The sequence below is a fragment of the Epinephelus moara genome, chromosome 22 (assembly GCF_006386435.1).
Source record: "Epinephelus moara isolate mb chromosome 22, YSFRI_EMoa_1.0, whole genome shotgun sequence".
Classification (NCBI taxonomy): domain Eukaryota; kingdom Metazoa; phylum Chordata; class Actinopteri; order Perciformes; family Serranidae; genus Epinephelus; species Epinephelus moara.
The window spans coordinates 13,878,289-13,900,181 of record NC_065527.1 but is presented as its reverse complement, the minus strand read 5'-3'; the positions used below and the strand labels follow the sequence as shown (position 1 = coordinate 13,900,181).

Genomic DNA, 21,893 nt, shown 5'->3' with positions numbered 1-21,893 from the left:
CAAGAATGATGATTTTTACTTGACCAATCAATGGACTGCAGTGTTTCTAGCTCCACATTTTAGTATCGCATTAGTGAAGTAGGTACTTCAACAGAGGGGTCACAGAAAAATAGTTTAGTTGGTATACAGTCCACAACTTTTGACATTGGAAACACAAAAATAATCTTTCTGATGTGTAACGAAGTGAAATGAACTGAACGGGCTGCTTGGTGGAAACGAGGCTTCACTGTATGGCTAATGCTGACTACTAACACTCTCTCACTCAGGGGTGCACCAAGATCACTTTGATTCCAGTTTTAATTCGACAGCTGCTCTGACACATTAGTGTAGACCAGATGAGTACGGCATGGTGAATTCTCTGAGGCTGTCGACCCAAATCAGCAATAAAAAAATGTAAGCAGTCGGTATAAAGATGTTAAAATATTCCAACAGATGATACAAGCAGCTTTGTGCTTTGTGATAAGTTCAGGTAGAGAAGGGTAGTGAATGGAATATGTGTGTTTAAAAAGAAGTCATCATAAATACCCGTGCACCATTTCAACTGGGCTGGACAGCCACAAAAAAGGTTCACAGGCTGAGATGTACGACTGTCCTGAATAAACTGACATTTTTTGGCAGTGATATCAGCCTGTGAATCTTTATTGTGGCTGTCCAGCCCTGTTGAAATGGTATTTCTTCTGCCATCTTTTCTTGGTTGTCCATTGTACCGACACACCGAAGATACATTTTTTGTCGCCCTAAGTAGGCGCAGTTTCACAACAGCCCTAAGACTTTGTAGAATAGTGAAAACATCTGTATTTAGATTGGTTCCCTGTAAGCCTCACTTTCACTGTGCACTTCTGCCTGCCACCGGGTACAATGTCCCGGGAAAAATTGAGTCTCGATTTGCCGCACAAAGGAAGCGCATCGACCATTGCACAGCCAACACAGGAAGAAGATAGAGCTTTTGTTTTTCATGGTATCTATCGGCAGCTATCCCCGGTTACCAAAGAGCATCAATGTAAATTCTTCGCTATTCCAGGACATTTTTGTTTTGTATGATTTTGTGTATCTCACCAACTAAAAACATTTACTTACTTTTATGTTCAAGTAGTTTCCCACTCTCTTTCCTGTCTGCATAGTTTATTAATTGACCATTATACTGCATACTAATGTCCATCATAAAAGGGATAAAAGGGTGGTCGCATGCAGTTTTCTACAAGAAACAGCATTAAAGTGTACATGGATTGGTAGAGGGAAATCAATGTCTTAAACAACCCCTTGTCTGGTGTAATGTCTGCTTAATTTGTTGTGTCCCACTTCTGCACTGATGTCTTCATTGTCTCCTTCCCACTGTGTGAGCAGCAATCTGGCAGTGACGTCTCCCGCTCAGTCCTCATCCAGGTGGCAGAGTCGGCCTACAGGTTCACCCTTGGCTCAGTGGCAGGGGGTAAGAGTCACGCCCCATTGGCTCCCTGCATACCTTCACCCCCACCACCCACCCATCCACCTACCTGCTTGCGTGTCTACCTGCCCCCCGCCCTCTGCTGTCTTCTTAAGAAAATGGTGAGACAGACAGAGGACAATAGCCCCTCTATTGCCCCTTCCCTTGCTTACAAGAGCAACGGTTGCTCCCCTGCTTTAAAAAGAAGTGCTCCCTCTCCTTCTTTTTCTCTCCTGCTCTTTACCATTCCTCTGCCTCACTCTGTCCTGTCCCTCGCCCCTGTGCGTGCCATGGGAAAACACTCCTGTGTGGATTCTTTTGTACCTGTGTGAGTGATCAGAAGAGGGAGGATGAAGGTGGGGGGTGAAGGCTGGTGCCTAGGCCTTGTGTTTGGCTTCAGACTCCCCACTGTTTTTCTACTCCTCCTCCTCCTCCTCCCTTCCTTCATTCCTTCCTTGTCCTCCTCCTCCTATCCCAAGGGAGACAGCTTAATAAGGAGGTATGGGTCTGCCATCCCTTCTTCTTTCTCGTTCTCTCTCTAATTAAGTCTGTCGCCTTGGGTCGGTTCTTTTTGTTTGTGTCCGTCTGACGGGTCGAGGACACTGGGACTCAAAACATTTCGACGTCTTTCTTAACATTATCCCCACAGACTTCCCCTTCCTCCTCCGCCTTTTCCTCCTCTTCCTCTTAAAGGGTCAGTTCACCCAAATTGCAAAGACATATTTGATCACCCATCTCAGGTGGTATCAAGCAAAGCTACCTTTAGTTTGTCCTAAACCTGTCTTACTTCTTTCTGTGAGGCTCGATGTGAGTTCCAATTTGCATTACACAACTCTGAGCAGCACAAACTTGTCATAAATTGCCGGTTTCAACCTGATGAATGCCTCCTGTTAATGAGTGGGTGTGTGCTTGTGAGATTTGTTTCATTCATTTGTGAACCATTTAGTCTACATCTCTAGTTACACTTCATACAGGTCACTCTAGTCATAATAGTTATAAAAGAAAAGGTACCTTAAAGATCCAGTGTGTAGGATTGAGGGGGATATATTGGCAGAAATTGAATTTAATAAGTATGTTTCTTTAGTGTATAATCACCTGAAAATAAGAATGGTCGTATCTTTGTTACCGTTTATATCTGCAAAGGGGGTGGGTCCTCATCTACAGAGTCCCGCACCACCATGTTTCTGCAGAAGCGCAAAATGGACAACCCAAACACTGGCAATTATAGTTAGCAGCCCCTTACGACAAGCCAAACAGTGTCTGAAAACCACTGATTTTTAATGCAAAAGTGCTTTATTCAGTGTTTGCTTCCATTTGTTTCGGAGAGGAAGACACCTCTGCAGATAATTCAACTCTTAGTTAAAACTTCCCCGAACGTCTGGATCTTAAAAATTATCAGAGAAAAAAACTGAGCACACATTAGCATGTGCTGGGCCAGCGCAGCATCAGAAAAACCCTGATTTGTAATATGAAACTTCTTTATTCAGTGTTTTTACTGCTTTAAATCATCTGGTCTGTTTGCTTTGGAGGGGAAGAGGATATTTGGTTCCTGGAAAACGCACAAAAGGAATCCTAAGCGTGGCTTCATGCATGGCAATCAATACTATCTTCTCTTTACTCTTACTCTATGTCTGTAACGTTTTTCAACTTTTTAAATTTTTTTTATTACTGCTGTCTTCAGTGGCGACACACAAAGATTTAGGCACATGAGTGGGATACAGATGTGGACAATGGTGGCGTGGTCATGACAGTAAACCACCTCAGTGAATATGTGTATTGAAATACACAAAATGTACCCTTATAACATGTGATTGGTTTTTTTAATAAGCTTTTTTTAAATTCTCTGTAGCTGTGGGTGCCACAGCAGTGTACCCCATCGATCTGGTGAAGACACGCATGCAAAATCAGAGAAGCAGCGGTTCCCTGGTGGGAGAGCTCATGTACAAGAACAGCTTCGACTGCTTCAAGAAGGTGGTGCGCTACGAAGGCATCTTCGGCCTTTACCGAGGTCAGTGTGCATCGACACAGATTTAAACCCCTGTTGTTGTTTTTTATGTATTATATCAAATATCCACATGATGTTAGTCGTGGTTGCAAACTGTGCAGCTGAAACCATCTCTGAGGACTCCATACAGCATCTATCCTGCTACTGTAGCTTATATGAGCTGGAGTGTCTGTTATATGTTCATTATAATGCATCTCTTGAACTTTCCAGATCTTTCTTCTTGCATGTAGGAAACACTCCAACAACAGTACTTCCAAGATCATAGTGATTACCAGGGTCATGCTGTGTACAAATGTAGGTTTAACATACAGTGTATGTAATTTTGTCAAAACTTAAATAAATTGGCCAAAGTCCATCCCCAAATTTGTATCTACAGACAGCTTTCAGGAAAACCAACTCAAAGGCATTCAAATCCACAAAACAGGTTTAAAAAAAAAAAAAAAAGAGCTGAGATGTGAGAGAAGAAAGAAGAAGCGAGTAGTAGGGACAATGAAAGAGGGGAGACAAGAGGAGAAGAAAAGTGTAGGGTGGACAGGAGGGCTGTGTGAGTTCACCTCTCTGTTGACCTGTCTCCTTTGAAGTGATTACCGGCTGGCTGGGGACTTTCAGAGCAGGACAATGAACGTCACACGCTAGACCACATACCTTAAGGCCTGTGTCACGATGTGGTGATGTCGCATGTCTGGACTCACACACTTATACCAACGCATACACAGACGCTGAGCAGACACACAAGTATGTAGGCATGCACACACGGACATGCAGGCGACTACTTGGGCATGCAGGTACGCACATACCAGGGCAAGACATCTCTAATGACTACCTGCCCTGTCTTCAGAAGCCGGGGTTAGAGTGTCTGTGTCGGTATTGTTGGGGTCGGATTGAAGAAGGATTGAAAAAAGGTCCCCTGGAACAGTGGCGGGGGCCTTTTTAAAATCCCATGATTCTGATTGACAGCGTCGGACTCCCGAGAGGAAACTTGAATGCTTGAATTTCTGTGGGAAACACAAAGGCCATCAAGAATGGAATGGCCTCACAGACACAGAGACAGACAGGTCTGGCTCCAGATAGATGGCCAGGCAGGTATCCTTACAGCAAAACTGGAGTTATGTAATATAAGTTGAAAGTCCCTCCATTGGAATCTCTCATAAACAAAATGGCACATGAGAAACAGGAGCATCTTTTCATAGGGATGATTTTGCCGCAATAAATTGGGTGTATATTCCCATGTCCTGTCATGTGTGGGCATGTATATTCTGTGCTGAAGAAAGTATGTCAGCATTTGGAAAAACAATCTTTCAAAAATGATTTTGGGCTCCTTTTAAATGAGCTCCAGGCTTCAGGTCCTTTTGCCAAGATCCAAATTGAGTATATGATTATGTGTGTGTGTGGCCTTGCTACACACAAACTACTGTAGATTATTAACTGTGTTTGTTACTTTGAGGAAACGTGTGTGTGTGTGTGTGTGTGTGTGTGTGTGTGTGTGTGTGTGTGTGTGTGTGTCTGTGTGTTTCTTGCCGGCTGGGTAGGGGGCCAAGTTTTATTGTGCTCTGTTGTGATTATTTTGTTTATTTTTATCCTGCTCTGGGTTGTAATTGAGGTCTGCGTAAACTTTTGGTTGGTTTGTTTTATACTCTGCCCTTTTTTCTCCTATTCTGGGAAGCAGTTTCTTTCTCTTCATCCTCTCTTTACCCCTTCTTCCTCTCTCTCTTGTTGCTACTCTGATGTCCCCACACTCCACATCAATAGATTTCATTAGCGTCTGGAGGATCTTTCAGGGTCGGACGCATGCAGCGGGAAGCCACACATCATGTGGAGTGTGTGGAAGTGGTATATGTATATGTATGTATGCGCATGTGTGTGAGTGAGTAGGGGTACCACAGCGCTCTTTTTTTCTAATCATTTCGTCGTTTTCTAATGATAGGTCTTGTACCACAGCTACTGGGTGTGGCGCCCGAGAAAGCCATAAAGCTCACAGTAAGTCACTGCGTTAGAAGGCGCATATACACACAGATGCACATTCACACAGACACAAAACCATGAGGCTCTGCCATCGCATCAATCTATCGGATGGATTTGAAATTACGTGAAACTGCACGTGTAACACACAATTAGATGCAAATAATGACGTACTGTATAGCTACACACATAATCTGATTGAGTCTGTTAATTTTCTACATTTCCTACAGAAACATTGTCCACTGTATATTGACTTGATATTCATATCATGTTTCACCATACCAGCTTTAATATGGAAACAGACATCTATTCCCTCCCAGCATTTCTAACTGGTTTTATTGTTGCCGCTGCTGTTCCAAAGACAGCAGGATCACATGACGTTTTCCTCAGAGCCTAGCAACTACAGTTTATCCAACTTAACCTGCTGGCATCTTACAATAGTCAACCATTTGTCTGCTTAACTACTACTTCATTATGATAAAAAACACTATGTTCAACCACTGCTCATTTTAGGAAGGCCACTACAAGAAAATGTGTTCGTTTTTAGTTTTTCAAAGGCGACAATTAATCTAGATCAGGGGTGTCAAAGTCATTTCAATACATGGGCCACGTACAGTCCGATTTAATCGCAGGTGGGCCTTTTTTTTTTTGTTCAAAGAAATACATTTTAAAAAGACTAATGCATTTACAAAACAGCCTGTGATGTCTCCAGAGGACAAATGTAATTTCAGTATTTGTGTTTTTCCACATTCAGTCAATCGACTACTCACTCTCATTTCATGTGCATTTTCCCACACATTTTCACTGCTGTGTAGTAATCCAGACATCACCACACCAAACTAAAGTGAAAGAACTGTATTCTGGTTGGGGTGGAAAAGCCTTTTCATGAAGAAAGCTACTCAGTGTTTAACTTGCTCCTGAAACCTGGCACCTCTTAGCCTTCCCAAGTGCATCAGTATTAGGTGTGCAAGGTCATCCAGTGGGCTGGATTGGACCCTTTGGCGGGCCGGTTCTGGCCCCCGGGCTGTATGTTTGACACCCCTGATCTAGATGTTGGTGTCTGACAGGTCTTAGCTTCCTTGTAGCTCCTGGAGCATTTCCTGGTTGGTGGCATTAGCTAGTGGTAACGTTAGAAGCGTAGCTACTGCTCACAACCTGGCTATTGTCCAAAGCAAGAAACAACAGTGAGAATCCCAATTAGAACTAAAAACCCTTAATCTCAGTGCTATGATAAAGAAAAAAACACCTAGTAGTATTAATAAACAGGCAGATTTTGTTACTAACTGGTCTAGTAGAAATACACACTTCCTTCAAGCAGTGAAATGAGCCTTCATTTACCCGGGAGACACCCGGTGACAGAGAGCATTGCATAGTTACAGCGAGGCCAATAGGGAACCTAGAGAATCTAATAAGTTGAAGCAGAAATCTTGTCTACTGTCACTTTAAAAATCCTTGCTCTTTGTGTGATTGTAACCTGTATGTTTCCAGGTGAATGACTTTGTGCGAGGAAAGACCAGACAGAGAGATGGCACAGTCCCGCTGGGAGCTGAGATCCTGGCTGGTGGATGTGTAAGTCTTAAGTCGACTGTTAATAGCCTTTTTGTAAATAAACTAGAACTAAGTAAGGTGTCAAAAATCTGGACATGATTTAAGATAGATTACCTACTGAGTGTTACGTTCTGGGGCCTTTCTTTCATCCCATCAATTTATAAAATTTAGAAGTGACATGGGTAAAAAAGATATTAAAGGTATAGAGTGCAGGAATTGCAGGTTACCGTATGTGACCACACCAGGGAAAATGAAAGCCAACCTCAGATTCACTCTCGTTTTGGAACTAGCTTTGTCCGCTTGGCGTCGCCTCGCTATATTTGCGTTTTTTTTCACTGGTATCCACAATTTTTGTAGCTCCCTCTTGGATGTGTGCTGCCTACGGTGTAGCCACTTTGCCAGGGTAAAGGTCCCTTTCAGTTCCTCACTCAAAATCTCTGAGAAGCCAAAGCTCTCCTACGAGTTCTATGAGAGCGCTTTCAATATGAATATGGCTACAGATATTCAGCATGTTTGCAACAGCTACAAATATAGTCAGCATTACATTTTTCAGTGTTCACCTATTTTTTCCAGAAAAGCTCAAACATGGAGTTTCTCTCTCTCCCCCTCTTCATCATCCTGGCTCTTCAAAGTGCACTGTGCTGAAAAATGATGCTGCACAGTCCACAGACAGCGTATACAGTACTAAGACAGCATACATCTCTTAACTATGTTTACCTGTTTTCTGAGTGCCGCCCCTCTGACAGTTGAGTGGACAGACATGGACCTGTTTGGAGGCCAGAAGTCTCTGTTTGTTGATGGAACGTGTAGAGATCACACATGAAAGGGCAAATGTGCATACTGTACATGCTCGTAGGAGTGTGTGCATGCATGACAAACAGAAGAGCATACAGGTGCACAGACAACACACACTTACTGAGAGGAGATGATTGACAGCAGCTGCTACCTGAGACCTCTACCAGTCTGTTACCTGCTCCCCTCCCATCATAGGTTTTGATCATTGAGCTGTCACAGTCTACCCCCAATGCACACACACACACACACACACACACACACACACACACACACACACACACACACACACACACACACACACACACACACACACACACTGTGAGTCCTCCAAGGCCAGCAGCTTTAGCCTGAGCAAATGAAAGAAGGTCTTTCACTCAACCCCTCTTTTGATGCTGATCACTAAAGCAAAGTATTTCAGGATACACAAGTCATTATGGGTTTAGCTCCACTCAGGCACATTCAATTGACCTTATTAGTTCTAGCAATATGTTCAAGAAATGTTTTAGCACGCTACATTTGCTGTTAATTTTACATTTCTTACACTGATTATGTTTTGTGACGGAGACAAAAATGAAAAGGTGCACTAACCACAGGAAAGCAAATAAGCTGCAGAAATGTTCTGCGCCGTACTGGGTGTGAAAAGTAGCGGTTGCCTTTTTTTATCCAGCCCGTATGGATTCAGAAGCAGACCCATCACAGATGCATAGGGAGAGGAGAGGATAAATGTAGAGGAGAGGAGTGTGGATGGATGGATTTTTCCTCTTTTCCTCCGTGAGCCGTCGTGACAGCTCCTTTCATCCTGGCTGAGGCCCCGGTGTTAGTGCTGGCACTGCACTCTGCCTGCCACTTTATCTCACACACACACACACTCGCGCACACAATCACACACACGCATAGACGTCGAACCCTCCTGAACCCTGTTTTAGCGAGGCTCCAGCCACAGCACATGAAATCTGTTTATATCATTTGGTAGCTGTGAAAGTGTTGGTTTGGACCACAGTGTCAGCCTCAGGTCCACAGTCTATAAAGCAAAAGACAGAGAGAGAGAGGAAGATGGAGGGAACAGGGGATTGTAATGTTATGTGTTCGCTTTCCATGTCATAAACTTATCCCAACTTCTTCATCTCCTCTTACATGCTGTTTTCCTTCTCGTCTTTTCTTGCCCTGTCCTCTTCTTACCTACCTATTTCCTCTCCTCACCTCCTCCTCTTGCTCCCTCCCCTTTCCCTCTCTAAATCCGTGGCTCAGCATCATTTAAGCTCCAGCGCCGGTTGCCAGTTTCTAATGATTATTTGGTAAGAATGGCATGCTCCGTTGACTGAGCTGGCTGGATGCTTATCTGGCAGTTACTGGCCTGCATTTTAGGACTTAAGTTACACAAAATACTTACTGGGTCATTGCTGAGGGGGGTGGAGAGGGGGGTTAGACTGAGAGTCAAAATACAGTAATACTTTGTTCATTGTGAAAGTATCGCAGTTTGCATGGTTGGTTTGAGTCTTTGTAATGGGTTTCTTATTATTATTCTTATTATCAGAAAATCGAACACACACAGATCTGCACGTAGAGCATGAAGGGTGTTAGGTACAAATGAATTGTTATTTATGGAAAGCAGCTAATGTACTCGTGTGTGTATTTGTGTTGAGGGGGGTGTGTTCCTCAAACTTAACTAAGCTCTTGGTATGCTCTCTGCAGCACACACACACACATAGCCAGGAGCTGTGATTCGTGCATAAGGTGCTGACGTCCCAGGTTTCTACGGATCACCTTGCCTTGTAATTACCTGGGAATCATCAGAGAGCCGCCGACGCTGTCACTCCATAATCACAACCCTCAACCTCTCCGCCCCAACCTCGACCTTCCCTCACTTCTCTTGTTTTGACTACTCCTCTCTCTTGTTTCTGTCTCATCGTCTTTCTCTCTCTCTCATTAGCTCACTCTGTTTATTTGTCCGATCCTCTCGTTTTCTATTCGTCTCCCTCTCTCATCCGGGATGCTGAAAGTTTTTCGAGTTATTTTCCAACAGTTAAGTAGGAACGTGGGATGGTGAAGTGCACAAACAGCTCTGCACTGTCACTCCTTTTATCTCATGTTGTCAGGTCTAATTGTCAGCTCATCTCTCTCAACAATGTTGTTGTTTACTCTCCTTGAGTAAACAACATCTCCATCTCCTCCATCTCCAGTCTCATTAGAATCCAATTGAAGCAGCCAACACTGCTAGGGGCCGGAGCCAATAGCCTCTTGATGCTTATGCTATTAGCCAGCATGTAATCAACTAGGTTATTTCCATAAAACAAGTCATAAAGAGTTAGCTGTGAGATGTAGCAGCTTTAGAGCGGCAGGCCTCCTGCTATTCACAGCCTCTCGTTGAGTCTGGAAGGCAAGCTGTAGCCCACTATGCTCTGTGTTATTTAAAAAGCTGCTGCACACACCTTCAATGAGACTATTATAATCTCTGTCTCTCCCTCCTCCCTCTCTTCTTGTAGGCAATATATGGTAACACTTAAAACTGAGGGACATTTAGCAAAATGAATGCCCATGTTGCAGATTGGAGCTCGATGCCTTCCCGTAAGGCAGGAGGCGACAAGCACAATCCATCATTCATAAGGAAGCGACTGAAGGCGGGGGAGAAAAGGAGTGAAACAACAACAAACAGACCAGGCCTATTTAAGACAGAAATGGCGCCATGGCAACCGATTGCTATCTAATTGCGATGTGCCACCCTTCTGCGTGTAGCTACAGTAACCACTGGCAACCGTAGCAAGAGAGACAATATTAAAGAAGATGAGAGAGATCGTTTGAGAAGAGGTCAAAGCAAGAAACCTTGAGAGAGGATGCTGGAAAAGCCATTCAGAGGAAGAGAGAAACAATTAAAGGAAAATAGAAGGCGTAGAAAGTCAGAAAAAGCCCACTTTCGCCCAAATGGAGTAAACATTTCTCAGTATCAAGACGCATGCTGGAAATGCCGTCATGTTCCCTGACTAGACACAGTTAACCATTTGTCTCGCCACAACTCTACCACAGCAGCTACCTCTTATACTTAAAAGCCCTGCTGACCTGAAAGGCAAAGAAACCAGTCTGAACTTGCTGCAGTATTGTTGCCCTCACAAGTACAGGTTTGGAGAATGGTGCGAAGTGAGAGGTTAGAGAGGAAAAAGAGAAGTCAGAGTCCCCGCAGGGTCTGTGTGATGAAGACAAACAGCTGACAGACTTGACTGCATCAGCTGGATTTCCCGGTACTCTCCCCTATTCTCCTCCTCTCTACATGTTTGTTTTGCAGCTGGTTGCTGAGGAGGCACTATTGTTAAGTTGCATCACTTGCTGCTGTTGCGTACAAGCCAGATAATAGTTACATTTTCAGTCTTGATTATATCAAAGAAACAGCTCAACCCAAAATCAAAAATATATAATTTTCCTCTTACCTCTAGTGCTGTTTCTCAATCTAAATTGCTTTGATGTGAGTTGCCGATGCTTGCCTTGTCTTGAATATAATAACAATATTACTGTATTTCTATTGGAGCACCACACACCGAGTACCATCTAAGTTCCAATACATTCGAGAGAAGGTAGAAATCTCTACGGACGATATCTCCAACACTCTGCAACTCACACCAAAACATTATAGCTTGATAAATAGCACTACAGGTAAGAGTAAAAAATATGGTTTTGATTTCGGGATCACAGTCCCTTTCAAATGTTTTTAGTGTTATGTTGAAATAAACTACTTTGTTAGAACTCAGACAACACACTCAGAAACTCATATTAAACATAGACAAAATCTCTGTTGACATTAGGTGTTATTTGCTACACCAGTCAATATATTAAAGCCAGTTATTATGTGCAACTGAAGTATGCCTTTGTCTTTCTGTTCCTCCAGGCTGGTGGCTCCCAGGTGATCTTCACCAACCCTCTAGAGATTGTAAAGATCCGTCTGCAGGTGGCAGGAGAGATCACCACAGGGCCGAGGGTCAGCGCCCTGTCCGTCATCAGGGACCTCGGCTTCTTTGGACTTTACAAGGTGAGAAACCTCCTGGGGGTCAGAGGTGCATGTATAGTGCACATGTCTAAATCACAGATTATTCTTTAAATTCCTCTTCTCTCTTGCTTTGGGTCTATTTTGATGCAATCTGCTTATCAGAGGATACAGAATTTTAGCTTGTGTATAGAATATACAATGAAGTTATGGTTTCAGTAGTTCATTTTACTTCTTCTGAGGTGTTTCAGTGGTTATTTTGAATGATTCTAGTAAGAGATACCAAGGCGAGTACAGGTGTCTGACTAAATGTGCAGAAGCAACTAGTTTGCACGAGGTAATGTGCAGAATGAAGAGCAGCATAATCCTGTAAGCAGCTAACCAGGATGCTACAGATCACATACTATAAATAAGCACAATATTCTCAGTCTTATCTGATGTTTTCAGCCAGGTTTTTGGTCAAGTCGCAGTAGGATCAGAGAGTGGAATTACAAAATTTACATTTCCTCTATTCCCTTCTAGAGTAGAATTATCACTGTGATAACTTCCACCCATCATCAGCGCCAGAATCCCAATGGAAATGTGTTGAGGACTCACGTCAGTCTGTCCTTCTGCCCCCAAACCCATGTTTTCATTTTGTCTTATTTTCAACTTATTATGTAAGCATGTCATTCATTCCTGTCCCAGGAGATGTGTTGGTGAGAAAATTCATTTTGAAACAGTCAATAGGCTGAAGAAATGAACCCTTAGCAGTTTAAAATAAGCCCACCACATCATATCGGTATAAAGACATTTGACATGACTACTGTAATAATAGAACTCTTGTAAAGAACGCATAACTTAAAACACGAAGCTCACATTTATCTTTAAATGAGACGCACAGTCCCAGAGGAAGCCCAAAGCCATATTTAATGTAACACTGAAATCAAGTTGGATTTGTTACGACTAGGTTAATTAGACGTCCAGTGTCCATTCCATTGTGTTTTCATCAGCCTCACCATTTCACAGCAATCCATTATTTCTCATTACTGTTATGACTAAATCATATGTGATTTTTCTATCAACTATTGTAAAATTATACTTTACCCCACATCAGCCATCATTTAAATCAACAATTCCATGTGGTCTTCTGTTTGAGAACAAGAAAAGACACAATTTATGCTAAAAGCTGTATTTAACCTTAATTGCCATAATTGGTATTTTTCAGTGGCACGGGGCTAAAAATTACAGTGCACTGTTTGAACATATTAGAGTTGTATGATATTATGCACCCATTAGATTGTAAAGCAAGCGTGAAAAATTATAGTGTCATAAGAGGCTAATATAAAAAAATACTGTTGCGTTGGTGTGTTTAAAGAATATTTTCATTATGTTATAATTATTATTCTTAGAAATCTTACGACTTCTAACATCAGCCTGTGTGCACAAGTGAAGTGGACAGTCACATAGTGTTTTTTTTGGACAGCTATAGGAATCAGTGGCTACCGCTAACAGTAGCAGCTTAACTGGCTCGACAAGGACATTAGCCCTCCGGGTAAAACAGAGCATGTCTAATTAAATTACTTAAATAAGTCCTAATGGAGCTCGGCGGGGGACACTCTGCTTCGACTGTAAACACAATCAACTGAGAAAATGTCAATCTCATACCTGCGGTTGTGTTCATTTGCAAGTAAGATGATCGCACTTGTGTTGTCAAATTCCAAGAAGTAAACTACTTTTCAAGAACATCTAGTCGTCCCTCAGACAGGACTTTTAATTTTGATGGTCTGCTGATTATTTGCTACGCTGAACCGTATCACTCTGAGTCTCGCAGGTTTGTCTGTGTGGTTTTCTTTCTGTCTGCACCTGTCAGCTCAGCCAACTTCCATGTGCACCTTTTGGTTCTTTTAACAAGGCTGTAATAGAGTGTGGAGCCTCCTCTTGTTTCTGTCTACCTGCCTCTTGTTCCTGTGTTTGTGTGGCTGTGCACTCACTCCTGTAATTTATGACTATGTTGAAGAGTATGTGTGTGTGTGTTTGTGTGTCCACATAGCTACTGTCTCCATTTAGCTGTCTGCGAGAATGCTGTTTGATGCAGTGTGTAAATGTGTGCATGCTTGTGCACATACTTCATTGTATTTGTCTCCTGGTCCACGCATAGAGAGGAGACAAAGTGCATTGAGAAAGCAGTAGCGGTGTTGGCGGTAGAGGTGGCGGTGGTGGTGGTGGTGGTGGTGGAGGGGAGGCGGGGAGGAGACGAGCTTCAGCCTGCAAGCCCCAGACGGGCTGGCTCCGGAGGGGCTGCACCCAGGCACAGAGCTGCCTTTGTCAGGGTAATTATCCTGACGCTCACCCTCCGCTGGTGGAGCTACCGGTTGGTAGGGTGGCTAACGCACTAGCGCCACCATTCATCACTGGGGGAAAGTTGTCAGTGTAGGAATATCACCCTGGGTGAAGTTTCATGTTTGAGGACTTATTGTGTTTAAGTTTTTCTTGTGTGTAGGAGTACATCAGAGGCATTTTGTATACGCTTGCTCAACTAAATCTTTTAATTTCATCTCAATACACACAGTATCCGTGAGCCGCCGCACTGCCAGTGCATTACCCAGCCCAACACCCTGATATTAAGGCTTCCAGTCCCAGTCCCTGTGACGCTGCTTGTCTGTCCTGCCCCGATAGAATCTCCCAGCTTTCAGCAGCCGCTCGGGCCCCAGCCAGCCAGCAGGAGGGACAGGCAGACAAGAAGTGCCAGAGGAAAGAGAGGGAAAGAGATAGCCCAGATACCTGCCAGTCCTCTCTCTGTTTGTGTGTGTGTGTGTGTGTGTGTGTGTGTGTGTGTAGGAACCAAAGGATTATCCCATAGGAGTTAAATGAAGCCTGTCCAAAACAGGGAGACCCTGCCCAGCTCTTTAAACACCTTCTGTTGACTGTAGTTCTGTATCAAGCACGTGGCAGCGGGCCAACAAGCTTGAAATACAGCAGGAAACTCAATAGGCTTGATGATATAGTGTTGTTTACAGTGGCAGACAAGGAGTCATCTTCGTCAGCCAGTCTGTCTTTCTCTACTTTTCCCACTCTTTTTTTTTTTTTTTGGTGCCTGTCAGCTTTGCTTTTGGAGCTGCCTCCCTCACCTGCTGCTGAGGACACAGATCGTTTGCACATGGAGAGGCATGATTTGTTGTGGTCGATACTTCAGAGTTCTTTTGGAAGTAGTTTCCTTGGCTGCAACATCAGTTGATGCCTGAATATCTGGTTTGTGAACAGACAGTTGAAGTTACATATTGTGGCGAGGAAAAAAACCAATCCATCTTTAAAGACCTGAGCCAGAAGTCATGGTTTGAATCCCCCTAGCATCATCAATCTTTCTCCGCTCTCCTTTCTGTTTATGCTTGTCTTTGTTTTCCATTTCTGAGAGTTTAACTCTCAACCCAATATTATAACCTAAAACTTCTCCTTTTCCCTCTGACTGTCTTTCTCCAGGGCTCCAAAGCCTGTTTCCTGCGCGACATCCCCTTCTCAGCCATCTACTTCCCCTGCTACGCCCACCTCAAGGCTCGCTTCACTGACGAGGACGGAAGGATAGGACCAGCCAAGATGCTGCTGGCTGGAGCGCTGGCAGGTAAAATACTCCAGCCTTTATACTTCAACAGAAAAATAGAGAACTATTGTATCAAGTTCAGAGGCAGAAGTTAGTTTTAAGTTTCCAGATCACATTAACAAAATGTTTTGCAAGAACTATCGTCAGGGATCCTGAACTTCAAAGCTTCAAAGTACTAAACATACTGACCCTAGCATTTATCAATGTGGACGTAAGCAGGTGCTACAATCGAATCTCACGTCAGGTCTCATCTGGCGTATGCAAGTGTGAGTCAGGGTGGACTTGCGGTGCAGCATAGTGAATCTGGCTGAGTTGGAGAATGGTTATTTGACCATATTCTGATTGGGATATTGGAGTGTTTGCAACCATAGATTCAATATATGAAGGGTGTAGGCTGGTGCATGTAAGGGATGTATAAGATAAATTTTCCAACATCAGCTGGAGTGTGATTGTCTACTCCAACTTTGTTGACCGCAGCAGTGGTTTATTTCTATACTGCATTTTACAGACTTCCATTGATGTCACTTTTCAGGCTGTCAAAGAGAACCAGTTGGTTAAATTGGACCTGGAATGTCAGCATTTTCATTCTAGTTTAGAGATGTTTCTCTTCTTGGCCGTATTGCGCCTCTCCATGTTGTAAACTCAAGGGCAAGGCCTCTAAAAGAGAACATATTGGGGCAGGATATTTAAAGCGACACTTACCTTTCTGGAAATTTTATGCTTTACTTTGTTCAGGTTAAAATGCTATTAATAAGCTGATGGCACACTAAAATGTAAGTGAATTCCACCAGAGATAAAAACTCATAATTATACCGTTCTCATATGGTTCTAAGAAATCTCAGACCGAATGCAATGATTGGCCGAGCGTCCTGTCTGTCTTCCTCATGTGGAGGCCTCCGACTGACGTAACCGCTCGCGTAACATCTCTTGGGTCAACATCGGCTCTGCTTTCGAGCAATGGCGAAGACTGATGCAGCTTCATCCTGAGCTAAAAAGGGACGAGTTCCTGCTAGACAGGTATTTTTAGTTTGCCTCTAGTGTAACGTAGGCTATAACGTTATATATGACAACACAGAATCCAGTTGCTAATGGCTAACGTTAGCCTACTGTAGCGTAGCCTCTGAAACATTAACGTTATCTTCCTTGTGCGTTTCCACTTACTAGTAACCTTAACGCTACTATCTAACGTTAACACTGTAACTTTATTCTAAAACTCATCAGTCATCACTGACTCCGGTTGAGTTTTAAAACTCCGGGGTTGCGTTTGACTGTCTTGGTTGTAACATTACACTCGCTGTCCTCTTCTGTGTATCTAACATTACCTTGCCAACGCCTACATCTATCATAAACGTAATGAGGACATAATGGAGGAGGGGGGAGTAGGCCTTTGGAGGGAGGTGGAGTTGCAGGAGGAGAGGGAGAGGCGGGTGCCAGGTACTCCAGTTTCCTCCCGCAGTCCAAAGATATGGTGACTCTAAACTACCCGCAGGTGTTAAAAGGAAGCGTGAATGGTTGTCTGTCTCTATGTGTCAGCCCTGTGATAGTCCGGTGACCTGTCCAGGGTGAACCCCGCCTCTTACTTAGTGTCACATGGGATAGGCTCTAGCTCCCCCAGCGACCCCTAATAAGATCTTCGGTTACGGGTAATGAATGAATAATGAATGTCTTCAACTGCTTACACTGTGATCGGCGTGATAAGAATGCTTCATGAATCACACGTGATCCTTAGATGATTTCTGTGCTTGGATCTGCGCTGGTTTGTACGTTAGATGGATACATGAGGGCCACTGTGTCTGTATGCGAGAATAAGAAGAAATGAAAGCAGTGAAATTGTAATTTGTCTCCTACGTTTTCACTGTATTCTCTGGCATCTCTGGTGAGACTTTGTCCAAAATCTTAAAACCAGACCGTTAACAAAAAAGATGACTTCAATTTTAAACTTTGTTATTAAGTCTGTTAAAGGGACAGTTTACCCTAACAGCAAAAATACAACATTTTCCACTTACCTGTTGAGCTATTTATCAATCTAGGTTGTTGCAGAGTGTTGGCGATATCGGCCATAGAGATGTCTGCTTCCTCTCCAGTATAATGGAACTATGGCACTCAGATAATGGTGCTCAAAGCGATAAAAAAAAAAACATTTGGAAAACTCAACAGCAATGTCTCTTTCTATAAATCATGACCCAGTTACTCAGGATAATTTCATGCAGGAACTATTTTCTTCCCACCAAGCTACATCCGCCAACTGCATCACCGCACAGATGGAAGCGTGTATCAACTCCTGGACAAGAGGCTGTTTTTTAGTTTCATTATATTTGAAAGAGGCCATACATCTCCAGAGCTGATATCTCCAACACTCAGTAACTCACACCAAAACAAACCAAGAGGAAAAATATGCATTTTTGATTTTTGGGTGAACTGTCCCTTAAAAGTCTACATTACTGTATACATCTCCAGACACTACTGTCAGTATGAATGGATCCCATGATGCCAGGAACAATCTTCAACGTGCTGCATTTTTATAACTTCGCCTTTTAGAGTGTGTGTAATTTGAAAAACTGCATTTTGTCTCATAAAATATTTGACTATTCATAGTGAGCCAGAAGGCTTCAGTCCCAGAGGCAATGTGTAGAGTGCTGAAGTGTATGAAAATCTTTGGTCGGGTCCAGTTTTGAACAAAGTGTGAGAACAGGTCTAAATCAGCTCTCGCCTCAGACCTCCACAGGTCTGCAGTAACAGTAGCAGAGCTCAGAGTTTGGAAGCGAGGCAGCCTCTGACCGCAGGCTCCATGGCGGTAGCTGCTAATTAGAGCGCTGCTCAGTGATTGGGGACTGGGGTTTTGGAGCTCTGCAGCAGGGAAGCGCCTCAGATGCCTGCCAACCAGGCCGACAGGGAGGCTTTCCAATCCTAATATATTGGACATGCACACACACACACACACGCAGGCAAGCACACAAACATGCGTGTGCATACTTTATGCATGTTCACCCTGCAAGAATGCATACAGTCCTGTCTGTACGTTAGTCATAACAGTTAGCAAAGAGGCCAAGAAGACAAACATTCACTGATGACTTAACAACTTTATCGTCTGCATGAAAATATGATCCAAAGCAGAGTTTAAATATTGGATTTATCCCTAAAGCAAACACTAATGACAGACCAGCACTCCCCTGCCAAGTTAAAAGGCTTTACATTTGCATAAAAGACTTAATATTTGTTTTGAATCCTCGGAGATGTGTCAGCAGCACTCTCTCTTTGACGCAGAGGCACAGCACAACACGGAAAAATCATAAATCCTGCCTCCCTCCTCCATTTTTACTCTGGTTTCTCACCACAAGACTGGCAGCCACGGCCCACAGACTCCGAGCTGAAACGAGCCTCATGATTTCTTCATTTTTTTCGTTACTTCGACACATTTATCTTCCCTCTTTCACATGTATTTATCAGCGGTTACAGCATTCTGGCAATTAGTGTTTTACAGTCAGCACAGGAAATTGAATTACACGCTCAGTTTGCACAGCATTATTTAGCTAGGCATTACTCTGGTCTGTGAAGAACATAGTGTTGGCCATCTCTAACTGGCATTAGCTCTGTATGTGAGAAAAAGTTCTGGTGGGAATTTTAGGCCTTTTTCGCTGTGGGGTGTAAGAAATGTCCATGTTGCTTGGTCTTAGTCATGTGCTGTGTAGTCAAAACAATTAGTCAATTCATTGATTGGTACGTTGACAGAAAATTAAACTATTTTGGTAATTGTTTTATTGATCAAGTCACTATTTACACCTTTTTAAAAGGAAACATTCTCCCATGTTTTTGTGTCTAAGTGACTAATGGGAACAACAGTATTTGAAACCGGTCCAGTATTGAGAGAGAGCTGCAGCCACAGCAGTCAAACAGGCTGCAAAGTAATATGCAACATCAATTTATGCCTTTTAAAAGGGTCGTTTTTGCCACTGACAGGCTCACATAGTTATTATGTGTCTGACAACATTATGGAAAGGACCCTGCAATGAGAAGAAACATTCTTCTTTACATTTCACTTGATCCGATCTGTTATTAAAACATTTCATTTCTCTGTAGGAATCCTTCCCATAATGTTGTCAGATGATTATAATAACAACCTGTCATTGGCAAAAATGGCACTTTTGGTGGAGGTACGTTGATGGTGAGCTATTGCCCCGAGTGGTTACACTGCAGCCTCTTTCACTGCTGCTGGCTGCAGCACTTTTTGGGAAAAAATGAGCAAATAGGGTCCAGGTTGAAAAATACATCCATTTCCGTTTCCATTTTGTAAACTTTCGGGGCTCAGCCCAAACCTATGGGGGTCTGGGGGCGTGCTCCCCGGGGAGATTTGTTTTCCCATTAACTGCAGCTATATGCACTATGTTTCAAGACATTTGAGATAATGGGATGCCTAAAAATCTGAATATCATTTGAGAATGATAGAGATAGAGAAAGAAAATCACCCTGTAGAGCTTACATCCTGTTTTGTATCCAATATTTCATCAGCTGTCTTCATCATTATGACACCGTAACACAACAAATGTTTAAGATGATTAAGTCTCACTCAGCCACCTGAAAAGAGGAAATATTGTCTACATTGTTATACTATGCTGGAGTTCACAGAATGAAGCTGACAAATCTCCTACATTCAAATCCATACCATAATAATCTGGGCTGCTGTAACTGACAATCAAGGATCTGGCCTGGATCAAGCTCTGGCCTGGTAGCTCAGGCTGTTAGAGGGCTGGTTGGAAGTCCTTAGGTTGAGTGTTTGATTCTCATCGAGGATCTGTGAATTTTAAAGGCCGCTGTCCAGAGGAGAAGTGAAAGGCTCAGTGAAACACAACAGAAGTGTGAGGTGGCATAGCTCAGGCTGTTAAAGAGCTGCTTGGGAATTCTGAGGTCGGAGGTTCGATCCTTATCCAGGGCAGGTGAATTTTGAAGTCCAGCGTCCAAATAAAAAAGGTTAAATGCGCCCGGAGAAAAGCGTATATGTGTAGCAGCAGGATAACTCAGTGGTTAAGGCTCCTGGCTTTAGTGCGGGAGCCTGGGGTTCACATCCAATGCTAGCTCAGGAATATGCTACGGCAAGGGGGAGCCAGGCCAGCAGGCCAAAGTGGGGATGCCATCATCATCCCCACATTTTATACACGATAAAAAGTGTAACTGTAAGTGTAGTTGTCGTCAATTAGAGTAATTCATCTGCACCGCGACCCCTCTGCTCTTGTCTCACTTCACTCTGTTGTGTCTGTGTGTGTGTGTCTGTGTTTGAGTGTGTGTGTCTGTGGGGAGGAGGTCAGCCCTGACATGCAGAGCGCAGGAGAGAGGCTGCTTCATGATGATATATGAAACCAAAACTTTAAAAAGTAACAATATGAGACGATTACGGCGGAGCTTATTATTATTATTAGAGATTGCTTCTGGGCTGCATGTGGCCCGCAGGCCTCTATTTGAATAGACCTGCTATAGACATCATCTCAGGACAGCACTTGTTTATTTCTATTGTTATATAGTTTCTATATTGGCTCTAACTCAGATCCTTGTTCCTAAACTTTCTTTTGTCTCCATCGGCTATTCTCCACACCTCCTCAAAAAATCCACAGGAAGCCTACTCTCCTCTTTCCTCCTTTCCTCTCCTCTCCTCTCCTCTCCTCTCCTCTCCTCTCCTCAGTGCAGGTGGTCAGTCTCCACCGGGTGCCAGTCGGTTACCTAATGCTGAGATGATTAGGCTTTCTGAATAGCTCGTTTGGCCGTTACAAAAACCAAGAAGTCAGAATAAATCGTCAAGAGGGCAGTTGATGGTAATGACCGAGCCATCAATGATTGAGCCCATTCATGGCTGAAGTGGCTGGAGTGGGGGCTCTGCAGTCACTCCCTTCAGTCAGCCAGTCACTTTCACCGGCACACGGGGCACAGTGTGCATTGCTCTCATTACCGTCCATTGTCTGGCCTCGTTCAAACGGCTGTATGAAAAGTGGGAGAGGGAGGAAAGGAAGAAGAAAGGTAGAGATTAAATAATGGCCTCGCTGGTGGTATGGATTAGTTGATGGTGAAGTGATAGGAACTGGCCCCTACTTGTGTTTGGTGTATGTAAGATGGTCAAGCTCCAAGATGACGTGTGTTAGAAGAGGGAACAAAGAATGCTGAATCCACTCGATCAGATGCAGTTACGATGATATGCAAGATTTCGTCCGACCGTTGATGGCCGCTCTCGACAAATCACCTAATTTGTTTGGAGCTGATTTTAAGTTTGTGCTCCATTTAGAAGCGAACACATCCGACGGTTTAAAAAGGAGACGCGTCACACGGCTGAACAGCTTGTGCTTTCTTCCCCGCAGGCATGCCAGCGGCCTCTCTGGTGACCCCAGCTGACGTGATCAAGACCAGGCTGCAGGTGGCAGCGCGTGCCGGCCAGACCACCTACAGCGGCCTGACCGACTGTTTCTGGAAGATTCTCAGAGAGGAGGGACCCAGGGCTTTCTGGAAAGGAGCTGGAGGTAATGTTCACCAAGGCCAACATGTAATGGGCTACATTCATGTTGCCAACAGGTTGCTGGGCCGTTTGCAGCCTCAGAATTAAACTGCAGAGACTGAAAGGGGCTGTAAAAGTACTTCC

The 21,893-nt window shown here is 43.6% G+C and overlaps 1 protein-coding gene across 2 annotated transcripts in view; it reads left to right on the top strand.

The window, feature by feature from the left end:
- Positions 1–21,893, top strand: part of LOC126384118 (electrogenic aspartate/glutamate antiporter SLC25A13, mitochondrial) — a 56,911-nt gene that overhangs the window by 32,732 nt on the left and 2,286 nt on the right. For both annotated transcript variants that reach the window (XM_050035033.1, XM_050035032.1), the window contains 7 exons: positions 1,345–1,429; positions 3,273–3,431; positions 5,353–5,405; positions 6,876–6,956; positions 11,605–11,745; positions 15,160–15,298; positions 21,616–21,774. In XM_050035033.1, the coding sequence (XP_049890990.1) occupies positions 1,345–1,429; positions 3,273–3,431; positions 5,353–5,405; positions 6,876–6,956; positions 11,605–11,745; positions 15,160–15,298; positions 21,616–21,774 (817 nt within the window). The remainder of the gene's footprint in view (positions 1–1,344; positions 1,430–3,272; positions 3,432–5,352; positions 5,406–6,875; positions 6,957–11,604; positions 11,746–15,159; positions 15,299–21,615; positions 21,775–21,893) is intronic.